This window comes from Corythoichthys intestinalis, chromosome 1 (genome assembly GCF_030265065.1).
Source record: "Corythoichthys intestinalis isolate RoL2023-P3 chromosome 1, ASM3026506v1, whole genome shotgun sequence".
In the NCBI taxonomy this organism is placed as follows: Eukaryota; Metazoa; Chordata; class Actinopteri; order Syngnathiformes; family Syngnathidae; genus Corythoichthys; species Corythoichthys intestinalis.
The window spans coordinates 74,625,084-74,637,747 of record NC_080395.1 but is presented as its reverse complement, the minus strand read 5'-3'; the positions used below and the strand labels follow the sequence as shown (position 1 = coordinate 74,637,747).

The 12,664-nt window shown below is 41.4% G+C and overlaps 1 protein-coding gene across 1 annotated transcript in view; it reads right to left on the bottom strand.

Moving 5' to 3' along the window:
- Positions 1-12,664, bottom strand: part of cemip (cell migration inducing hyaluronidase 1) — a 293,578-nt gene that overhangs the window by 102,895 nt on the left and 178,019 nt on the right. Inside the window, exons 10-11 of the mRNA XM_057839754.1 lie at positions 7,133-7,280; positions 5,229-5,420 (exon numbers count right to left, since the gene is read on the bottom strand). Of these exons, the coding sequence (XP_057695737.1) occupies positions 5,229-5,420; positions 7,133-7,280 (340 nt within the window). The remainder of the gene's footprint in view (positions 1-5,228; positions 5,421-7,132; positions 7,281-12,664) is intronic.

Genomic DNA, 12,664 nt, shown 5'->3' with positions numbered 1-12,664 from the left:
CCAAGGTTGGTTATACGCCAAGACGTCATGGTCTAAAATCATGCTTGGCACAGAAGGTTCTTAAACCAGCACATGTCCAGGCCTGTTTTAAGTTTGCCAATGGCCATTTGGATGATCCAGAGGAGTCTAGGGAGAAAGTCATGTGGTCATATGAGATCAAAGTGGAACGTTTTGGTCTTAATTCCACTCATGGTGCTTGGAGAAAGAAGAATGATGAGTACCATCCTAAGAACACCATACCTACTGTGAAGCATAGCTTTAGTAGCTTCATGAGATGTTTTTTTTTTTTTTTTCTGCACATGAGACTGGACGACTGTACTGTATTAAGGAGTGGATGACCAAGGGTATGTATAGTGAGATTTCTATCTTTGACACATACATTATTTATATCTTTTTATAAGTTTTATTTCAGGTTTTACAAGTGCTCAAATGTGGCCGCCATGAGCAACACGGACGACATCAAGCCAATGCAAGAATTCCTCCCAAATGCGCCTCGACATGCACTAGCATGTCGTGGCCAACAGTGTTTATTACAGCTGTTGTTATGCTTATACTGCAGCTGTGATTATCTTTCATGTCACCAGAGGTGGGTGGTAACACATTACATTACACCGTTACTTTTAGTTGAGTAACTTTCTGCAAAAAATGTACTTCTATGGGTAGTTTACTCCTTACTTTTATTTGAGTATATATGGTTAAAAAAAGCTACTCTTACTCCGCTACTTTGGACTACACTAGAGTTGTTACATTTTTCCTCTTTATACAACATAGTAAGTTTGACTTTATTTTTGCCAGCACAGTGGCTTACCAGTTTCACCAATGAGTCGCCCAAACACTAATTGCATGACTCCATTGTACGAATCAGAGTAACAATGCAGTCACATGACCACACACAAGCTTGCAGTCAGAAGTCCTATAATTACGCTGGCCTGTTCGATCACGTGGTGTCTTTAAAGTCGTGTAAAAATCAAACTTAAAAAAATAATTACGTTGCGTCAACATTACTAGAAAGCACGGATTTTAAACTCTCTCACGGTTCTTAATTTGGAACTGATAGACCAGGGAAAACTGAACGTATGATTGTTTTAATTTCATGATAGCAAACATGGTTTCGCCACCAGTGGGAACTCTTTTCATTTCTGAAGATTGTTCTGAATTCGATCGCGCCATTTTTCCGAGGATCGGAATCGGGTGAAAAGATTCCGGTTTTTAATTTAAAAAATATATTTGTTAATTTTCTGCTTCATGCTCGTATAGCGCCACAGCCTCTCACCCTGCTGCCTGGTAAGCAGTGCAGCCAAACTGTCCAGGTTGCGTTCGGTATTGAAAAGTTAACGATGATTGACAGGTTTGTAGCTTTGATCTTGCCAGAGATGCTTGGTAGCTCTACGATCACATTTGATACACTCAGAATTTCAGGATTTTGAGACTAATTCAGAATTTTGAAATTATGGATGCAAGTCAACTCCTGCATCTGCAGGTTCCATGAGAGAAAAAAGCAGGATTTAGCATATTAGAGCGCTTATTACACATATTATTGTTTTTTGTCTTTTTTACAAATTTGAAAAAAAGGTTTCATTAAGACCTTATTTTTCAAATTGTGTGATTCTCTGACAATTGCTTCATATTGCAGGCATTAAAAGGTTAAACATAAAAAAGACCACATTTCTAATAGCAAAATTGAACTACAAAATGTCATACCATTCATTCATTCATTTTCCATGCTACTTTTTTTCCTCACGAGGATCGCGGAGGTGCTGGAGCCTATCCCAGCTAACTATGGGCAGTAGGCAGGGGACACCCTGAACTGGTTGCCAGCCAATCGCAGGGCACAAGGAGACATACAACCATTCACGCACACAATCATACCTACGTACAATTTAGTGTTCAATCAGCCTACCATCCATGTTTTTGGGATGTGGGAGGAAACCGGAGTTCCCGGAGGAAACCCACGCAGGCACAGGGAGAACATGCAAACTCCACACAGGAAGGCTGAAGCCCGGGATTGAACCCTTGATCTCAGAACTGTGAGGCAGACGTGCTAACCACTCAGCCACCGTGCCGCCAATGTCATACCAATGTATATATATATTTTTTTTTAATGAAAAAAAAATAAGGCTTACTAAATGACCATTATTTTTTGGATGGGATTGATAATAAAATAAAACTTCAGTGACAGATAATAATAAAGTGCAGTAATGCAATCACTGTATTTCCTGGTGTTTTGAACACAAGAGGTCAGTAATTTAACTGCAAACTTTCAACAAAAACATCTTACAAATTAAATATAATAATTATATGCGGCAGCTCTAGAAAAAAAGAATTAAACCTGCTAGTGTTATCATCATAAATATACAATAAATTATGCTATACCACTGGTATAATTGGGGGAGTAAAAACATGGCATCTTAGACAGAGACAGGTCAATAATCATTACTTAAACCTTATTCACAGCAAAGTCATTTACGTATGCCTGTGCGTCCACATTTTATTATTCCTCATCACTGTCCATATGTTTTTTGAAGGGCAGAATTTTCTTGAGGAAGATCAACTGATCCACATGTTCATGTTTAAGTAGACTGCGTTTCGTGGAAACAAAATCTCCAACGGGTCGTGCTGCCCTTTCCACCATTGTAGTGGGTTATTTTCAGGGTTAAAATCTCACAATCTCTGTACCGCTTCACACTTCACACAGGCAGAGGCACTGTCCCCGATGTCCACGCGATGTTGTAGAGGCGTGTCAACCACGACAGCCCGACAAAATCCAGAGCCTTTAGGAACTCCGAGTGGATCACATCTACTCCCGGGGCCTTGCCACCGAGGAGCTTTCCAACCGCGTCAGTGACTTCAACCCCAGAGATCGAAGAGCCCACCTCGGAGTCCCCATTCTCTGCTTCTTCAAAGGAAGGCGTGTCGGTGGAATTGAGGAGGGCTTCGAAGTGTTCTCCCCACCGGCTCACGACGCCCTGAGTCGATGTCAGCAGTACACCATCTTCACTATACACAGTGTTAATGCTACACTGCTTTCCTCTCCTCAGACGCCGGATGGTGACCAGAATTTCCTCGAAGCCGTCCGGAAGTCTTTTCCATGGCCTCGCCGAACTCCTCCCATGTCCCATGTTTTTGCCTCGGCGACCGCCGAATCCACAGTCCGCTTGGCCAGCTGGTACCTGTCAGCTGCCTCAGGAGTCCCACAGGCCAGAAAGGCCCGTAGGGCCTCCTTCTTCAGCTTGACGGCATCCCTTAACGCTGGTGTCCACCAGCGGGTTCGGGGATTGCCGCCACGACAGGCACCAACCACCTTACAGCCGCAGCTCCGATCGGCCGCCTCAACAATGTAGGTGCGCAACATGGCCCACTCGGACTCAATGTCTCCCACCTCCCCCGGGACAAGGGAGAAGTTCTGTCGGAGGTGGGTGTTGAAACTCTTTCTGACTGGGGATTCTGCCAGACGTTCCCAGCAGACCCTTACAATACGTTTGGGCCTGCCAGGTCTGGCCAGCATCTTCCCCCGCCATCAGAGCCAACACACCACCAGGTGGTGATCAGTTGACAGCTCCGCCCCTCTCTCCACCTGACTGTCCAAAACATGCGGCCGCAAGTCCGATGACATGATTACAAAGTCGATCATCGAACTGCGGCCTAGGGTGTCCTGGTGCCAACTGCACATATGGACACTCCTATGTTTGAACATGGTGTTCATTATGGATAAACCGTGACGAGCACAGAAGTCCAATAACAGAACACCGCTCGGGTTCTGATCGGGGGGACCGTTCCTCCCAATCACGCCCCTTCAGGTCTCACTCTCATTGCCCACGTGAGCGTTGAAGTCCCCCAGGAGAATACGGGAGTCCCCAGAGGGGGCGCTCTCAAGCACACCCTCCAAGGACTCAAAAAAGGGTGGGAACTCTGAGCTGCTGTTCGGTGCATAAGCGCAAAAAACAGTCAGAACCCGTCCCCCTACCCGAAGGCGGAGGGAGGCTACCCTCTCGTCTACCGGGGTGAACCCCAATGTACAGGCGCTAAGCCGGGGGCAATAAATGTGCCCACACCTGCTCGGCGCCTCTCATCGTGGGCAACCCCAGAGTGGAAGAGAGTCTAACCCCTCTCAAGAGGATTGGTACCAGAACCCACGCTGTGTGTGGAGGAGAGTCCGACTATATCTAGTCGGAACTTCTCTGCCTCACACACCAGCTCAGGCTCCTTCCCTGCCAGAGAGGTAACATTCCATGTCCCAAGAGTTAGCTTCTGTAGCTGGGGGTCGGACCGCCAAGGCCCCCAAAGTCCGTGTTGCCCAACGACAGCCCCAAAACATCACTGCTCTAGAGGAGATCTGCATTGAGGAATGGGCCAAAATACCAGCAACAGCGTGTGAAAAGCTTGTGAAGAGTTACAGAAAACGTTTGGCCTCCGTTTTTGCCAACAAAGGGTACATAACAAAGTATTGAGATTAACTTTTGGTATTGACCAAATACTTATTTTCCACCATGATTTGCAAATAAATTCTTGAAAAATCAAACAATGTGATTTTCTATTTTTTTTCCACATTCTGTCTCTCATGGTTGAGGTTCAACCATGTTGACAATTACAGGCCTCTCTAATATTTTCAAGTGGGAGAACTTGCACAATTAGTGGTTGACTAAATACTTATTTGCCCCACTGTAGATGATATTGTGCTGAGAAAAAAATATATACCACTGTTATAAAAAAATTAATCCGACATTGTAAGCAGTTACTCACAATTTTACTCAGTACTTGAGTATTCTTTTAACCGAGTGTTGGACTTGTACTTGTGTATTTGAGTAAATATTTTGGATGATTACTTTCATTTGAGTAATATTAGTTAGAAGTAACGCTTTTCTTGAGTAAAATATTTGGCTCCTCCACCCATCTCTGAAAGTAACGGGGGGGGGGCAGAAAGGTCAATTGCCTTAGAACCAGTCCAAGATATCAAGCGCACTGCCTTTTGTTCCAAATTCAATGAGATATTCTACCACTGCCTTCAACATGGATAAGGACAGACATAAATTACCCCCCACCCTCCTAAAAAAAACTGATTGATGATGTTAAGTAATTCACAAAATAATTGGTAAAGCACACAGTGGTAGCAAAGGCATTGATTTGGGGCAACAGGATCTATTTCTGTTGCAATTCGACTCATTAGTCTGGTAAATCAGAAGGGGTCCTTTTTATGGAGCAAAAATTGTGCCATGAGCCATATTTCTCACCTTGAACCTTGACTTGATTAGGTGTGCAAGCTGGGCAAGGAATTAGGCCAAAGCCTTCAGTCTGATGCATGGAATAGTCAGTGCTGGCCACCACTACCCGGTCACCAGGTTGCCAACCCACTGGTTCGTCTGCAAGCTCCAGAATTGTGCTGTTGGACAACATGTCGATGGAAATTGAAGCCTGAGGACGAACTGTAGGATGGGAATTTGAGAATTAGATCTATAAAATTGCACAATGACTGATACAACTAAAAATGCTATTTGAAACAAGATGCACAGACGTAATCATGCGATTTAATATGCGGCAGACATATAAAGCAGCATACTGTGCTCTGCTTCATTCATGATGTGAGAGTTACTGTATTTTAAAACTCCAATGTTGATTGTTTTGCTTTTGCTGTTCACTTGAAAAAATGTTTCTGAGATTATGTCAATGGTGGGTGAAGTACTCACCGTTTTTTTTTACTGAAGTAAAAGTACAGATACAGGTGCAAAAAAAGAATAGAGTAAAAGTACAAGTATCTAAGAAAAAATACTCAAGTACAAAAGTACTTGCTTTAAATTTACAAGTAGAAAGTATTTTCTCCCGATGCATAAAATGTAATATGTATATGGCGGAAAACACAGAAAAGACTGAAAAAGCAGTTTCTGCTCTTGCACTCCTCTTTATAAGAAACTGCTGTATTTTAAGCCAAAAGAACTGTTGTTTTTGATAGAACAATATGTCTATATGCTCCCATTGCAGATTCATGGCGCATTAAGCCCCCGAACTATTTTTAATTTGTCCGTTTTACCCTGGAAACCCCCGTTTACAGACGTCGCGCAACTGCTTGTTTCAACCCAGCCATAAAAAGAAGGAAGTAATTATATTTATTAATCAAAATATGCGTCATTTTTATCTTACAATCATTAGTTGATGTCTAATATTTTGTTTAAAAAAAAAACGACTTTGAAAAATACTTCACTCACATATTTTAAACTTTTTAAACAAATTACGTCAGAATGAAAAAAATGGCGTCTGTAAAAAGTCACGGATATCTATTGTATTTTTTGTTACTGTCGCATTTTCCCCGATATGTTAGATGATAAATAATCGATCCAAACAAAGAAAAATTGAAAAGAAAAAAGTTTAAAATGGTAAATATATGAAAAAGAACATCTCGACCACTCCTTGATGTCTGTGATTTCTGCATTGCGACCCTTGTTATATGTTTCCATGTTTACCATGTTTCCCATATATATATATATATACACATACATATACAGTGGGGCAAATAAGTATTTAGTCAACCACTAATTGTGCAAGTTCTCCCACTTGAAAATATTAGAGAGGCCTGTAATTTTCAGCATGGGTAAACCTCAACCATGAGAGACAGAATGTGGAAAAAAAACAACAACAAAAAAACAGAAAATCACATTGTTTGATTTTTAAAGAATTTATTTGCAAATCATGGTGGAAAATAAGTATTTGGTCAATACCAAAAGTTCATCTCAATACTTTGTTATGTAACCTTTGTTGGCAATAACTGAGGCCAAACGTTTTCTGTAACTCTCTCTCTTAACTCTTTTTTTTTTTTTTTTTTCCCACATTCAGTCTCTCATGGTTGAGGTTTACCCATGTTGACAATTACAGGCCTCTCTAATCTTTTCAAGTAGGAGAACTTCCACAATTGGTGGTTGACTAAATACTTATTTGCCCCACTGTAAAAGTAAAAAGTACCACTTCATATTTGTACTCAAGTGAAGTACAGATATACAAAAATGTACTTAAGTACAGTAACAAAGAGTACATTTAATTCGTTGTATTTCGCCACTGAATTATGTTGCATCGTTTATTTATTAAAGCTGGTAGTTCTCCCTACATTTCAGAAAGCCCAGAAATATTCTAATAAGAATGCAATTACCAAGTTTTCCGCATAGGAAGCGAACTCTGTAGTTGTGACAAAGGCCATGAGTTTGGTCTTTGTTGCGGCAGACAAAGCCATAATCTTTGTCCATTTTGTGGATCATATCCCCTGTTTGATTAGACGGTACACCGTCATGGGTTTCTGCCTGGAAAGAAAGAAAAAAATCAAAAGAAGGATTATCAAATTATAATTCGTTTAAAATCTTCCAAGGCAGCCCTAAACCTTAATGAATGTGTATTTTTATTCAGTAACAGAAAACATGGATAAATTAGCAACGATAGTAAATTTCAGATCCTAATAAAAAAATTGCACTCTAGATAGAGTGCGTGCCAGGGGCGGAACTTAGGGGGGGAACTGAGGGTGCGACTGCATCCGTGCCCGGGTCTCTAAGGCTAGGTTCATACCGCAGGTCTTGCTGCACAAATCTGATTTTTTTCTCATATCTGCTTTTTTGGCGGGCCCCTTCAGACTGTCTTTGTCCATTGAGCCCGATCAAGTATCACGCAAGCGCACCAATTCGCAGTCCGAGATGCGCTGAGGAAATTGACCTGCATGCCAGGAGCATCAAAACAAATGACCACACGTGCAGGCTCAACGTCATTCAAACGTGATCATATTTTGATTTCCAAAAAGAGGACAAATAAAAAAAGACACAAATAATCCCTGTTTAGTCTTATATTCAATGTTTATATGGATCGATAGCATGCACGCACTTTCCGTGCATGACACACACACATACGGACAGTTGATTTATTTATTTATTTATTTTTCAAATGGAGTGGTATCGGCCGATACTGCACAGATCGGTATCGGGGCCAAAAATGGTATCGGTGCAACACTAATAATACCGAAAAAGAACAATTTGCTTGAACAACATGAATAACACTTAGATATTTTTTTTAAGGGAGATTTAATAAAAAGTGCAAAAAAATGGTTCATGAACTTGAATCTAGTGCAAATACTGTAGTCCTATTCCAACTCCATAATCACATCCATAATCACTCCAGTATAGTCAGTTCTTCCTCCATCGCCTCCTCAGTTGGCTGCTTTTTGTGCCCTGATGCACATATAGTGTATCTACGGCTTCTATTTTTGTGCAACATCGGCGTATAACCACGTGGCCTGTGGCGTCAACATTTACCGGTTTTCAACTTTACAGGGTGCACCAACACGGAACACGAATCTCCCAGCCACAAACATGAATAAATCCAAATCCATTCTACTGACCACTTACATGTATTTTAATGTTTTCGGGAAACAAAAACGAACACACACAAAAAAACAAAAGAGCCCTGTCTGTGCCTGGGCAAAGCTTTCCAGTCTTCCCCTTTCTGCCCTGTGGAAGTCTTCCCCAGCTCAGTTGTCGTGGCAACAATTTAGAAGTCAAAGAGAAGATTAAGGAAATAATGACTAACGATTTTCTCACTAGAACGTGGTTATGACGATATTATTTTCTTCCTAGTCACGCGGATGAATTATCATATGTTACACTGCTGGCCAAAAGTATGGGCACCGCTGCAATTCTGCCTGATAATGCTCAATTTCTCCCAGAAAATGATTGCAATTTCAAATGATTTGGTAGGAATATCTTTATTTATTTTGCTTGCAATGAAAAAGCACAAATGAGAATGAAAAAAAAATTAAATCATTTTCATTTTACACAAAACTCCAAAAATGGGCCGGACTAAAGTATTGGCACCCTTTGAAAAATCATGTGATGCCTCTAATTTGTGTAATTAACAGCACCTGTTACTTACCTTTGGCACATGACAGGTGGTGGCAATAACTAAATAACACTTGCAGCCGGTTAAAATGGATTAAAGTTGACTCAACCTCTGTCCTGTGTACCTGTGTGTACCACATTGAGCATGGAGAAATGAAATAAGACCAAAGAGCTGTCTGAGGACTTGAGAAGCAAAATTGTGAGGAAGCATGGGCAATCTCAAGGCTACAAGTCCATCTCCAAAGACCTGAATTTTCTTTTGTCTACCGTGCGCAGTGTCATCAATAAGTGTAAAGCCCGTGGCACTGTGGCTAACCTCCCTAGATGTGGACAGAAAAGAAAAATTGACGAGATATTTCAACGAAAGATTGTGCGGATGGTGGATAAAGAACCTCGACTAACATTCAAACAAGTTCAAGCTGTCCTACAGTCCTAGAGTACAACAGTGTCAACCCGTACTATCCGTCAGCGTCTGAATGAAGAGGGACTCTATGGTAGGATACCCATGAAGACCCCACTTCTGACCCAAAGACATAAAAAAGCCAGGTTGGAGTTTGCCAAAACTTGCCGGAGAAAGCCAAAAACGTTTTGGAAGAATGTTCTTTGGTCAGATGAGACAAAAGTATAGCTTTTTGGGAAACGGCATCAACATAGAGTTTACAGGGGAAAAAATGAGGCCTTCAAAGAAAAGAACACAGTCCCCACAGTCAAACATGGCGGAGGTTCCCTGATGTTTTGGGGTTGCTTAGCTGCCTTTTGCACTGGACTGCTTGACTGTGTGCATGGCATTATGAACTCTGAAGACTACCAACAAATTTTGCAGCATAATGTATGGCCCAGTGTGAGAAAGCTGGGTCTGCCTCAGAGGTCATGGGTCTTCCAGCAGGATAATGACCCAAAACACACTTAAAAACACAGCTAGAAAATGCTCTAGAAATACTCGTTAACTTCCCTCTAACTTACCTGTCTGCATACGTAGGCATTGATCCCCACAGTAAACCTCATTTTTTTGTCTCATCGTAGCCGAGCCAATTACAGCGATCTTGCCACCGGGGCTGAAACTTTCTCTCCCTTTTCTTTTCAGATTGGATTTCGATCAATTCCTCTGGTGACTTTCTCTTTCTTGAGTGGTATTTTCCCCCGGTGCTGGAGGTTTCAGGAAAATGTCCTGTAGTTTAACAGTAGGTGGGTACTGACATGCTGACAATCAATCAGCAGCAGTAATCAGGTTGCGCTCGTTCAAGGTGTGTTTTCGCCCCACGGAGAGCAAGGGCTGGCTGTATAGACTGTAAGGTTGTCTTTGTTCGGGATAGGGTAATGTCGACAAGACACAGAACCACTGGGAATTAATGTGAAATGAGTTTTTTTTTTTGTTTTTTTTAATCGATGCATTATTTTCACTGGCCCCACTGGGCCAGTGGTTGGAGCATTCTGGTGGCCCTGACAGTTTTAAAATGACCACCGGGCCATTAATTTGTCAACCCCTGATTTGTGTATTATAGTTAAAACAATCAAGTAATTTATATTCACAATTAGGGATGGGAATCGAGAACCGGTTCTTAAAGAGAACCATTCCCATGTGTTTCAGTTCCATGGAATCGTTTGGTAGTTTAACAATTTTCTTATTGATTCCAACCAGCATGGATTACGTCACTTAACTCAGTGTTTTTCAACCGGTGTGCCACGGAACATTAGTGTGCCGTGAGAGTTCGTCAGGTGGGACGCGAGAAATTATCGTATATCGCTTTTTTTTTTTTTTTTTTTTTTAATTCGACGGGCCAAGTTGCAGTAGGAAGGAAGGATGAGATAGAAAGTTGCAGTCGTGTCCAGATGAGCGAAGTATTGCTCAAGTCGTGTTCAATAACTGCTCGGATTTCTAGCCATTGGCTACCTTGCTGTCTGCGACAATGTGGAACCTAGCACGTCTACTATACATCATGTGTGGGGGCTACACGGTGACCTACCTCACCGAACTCCTCACACCAAATACTTCAGCCATAACCCGGTCAGGCCAACTGCACCGTCTACTCCCGCCCAGGACTCGGCTCAAGACTGTGGGCGACAGTGCCTTTGCAGCTGCTTGTCCCCGTCTGTGGAACGCCCTCCCAGACCACCTCAGAGCCCCGCAGACAGTGGATGCCTTTAAAAAAGGACTAAAGACTTACCTTTTTCAAAAAGCTTACCCAAGCTAATTTTATCTATCTTATTTATCTGATTCTATCTGATTTTATCTGTTCTGTCTGTTTTTGGTTTTACTCTTTTATTCTTAGTCTTTTTATTTTTATTTGCTGTTTTACATGGAAATGTGCACTTTGAGATGTTTTCAAATGTAAAGTGCGTAAAAATAAAATTTATTTGATTAAGACTCGTCAGGAGTCAATATTCACGAAAGTGTCCTTTCCATTTTATCCACATGTGACGACAGTCAATCCTCCCTCTGTGTTTTATTCCAACACATTGTCAAGGGCAGCAAGGTGGCTGACGGCTAGAAATCTGAGCAGTTCTTGAACGCGACACAAGCAGCTATCCTAGACGTCATCCCCAAACGAAACACCCGTCGCTTCAAGACAAGTCGATGGACAAAATAGTTTGCCTTTGTGAAAACACAGAGAAACAGGCAACTTTTTTGAGAAAAGCTACAAAGGTAAATGAGAAAGACCCCAAAGCCAGTTACCATGTTGCTGAACTTGTTGCTAGATCCAAAGTCCCACATTGTGGCAGAGACCTTAATACTGCCTGCCTGCAAAGATATTGGCAGTGAGCTGCTCGGACCTGATGCGGTTTAAGACATTACTAAAGTCCCCGTCTGATAATTCTGAGCATTTCATGCCTAACTGGGATAAAAACTAAAAACAGAGACTGAGTGCTGTTGATGAAGATTCCTGCCAGGATACGTATCAGCTTTGGGTTCATCTAAACAGGCTCAAGTTTCACACTGAGTAAGTATAAATATTGAGAAACTATTTTATTAGTAAATATACTATACAGAAAGTAATTTTGGAACATTTTAGTTTTGTGTTGTGTTGCGAGATTTTTTCCAACGTAAAAACGTTCCGTGACTCAGAAAAGATTGAAAAACACTGACTTAACTTACGCATGTTACGCACGTTTGATTGCGCAAGTACGACTACGTGATTAGGTTATGCTGGTTTATCACGTCCATTGCAGCCTTAAACATAACAATGACACCACGTAGGTTCTGCCCCTGCTGTCTGGACTAGCTGAACACTTTCTGTGTGTGCAAGCTTCTTCCACCCCATCTGATAGGGTGTTCTCCACTGCTGAAGACACGATAAGTCCAGAAAGATCACGAATTACGAAAAAGCAGAGATGCTTATTTTTTTGCAAAATAATTGTTAATTTTGCACATCTACACTGTTCTGTTATATTTGACAGGATTTATCTTTTTTTTTTTTTTTTTTTTTTTGAGTGCTATCAGCTCATATGTCCTTTTAAATAGGGGGATTCTTCATTTCTATTAGAAAAATGTTTCAGTAAAATTTTACACAATGTTGTGTATTTGCCACAGTTACATATTGTCAGAGTTAACATCTAGGCTTTGGGCCTCTTTTGACCTCCTTGTGAGTTTGTAAGGTTGTACCTACAAACTCGATGCCAATCAAAATGTTTGTTCTTCTTTTTCCCCAAATTAGAATCAATAAGAGAATCGATAAAGAATCGAATCTTTAAGCAATATCGATTATGGAATCGGAATCGTAAAAATCATATCAATTCCATCCCTATTCAACATTTTATGTGTTTTCCTTGGGTTTCACTCAAGTCCCAACCTAGATGGAAGAAGGTTT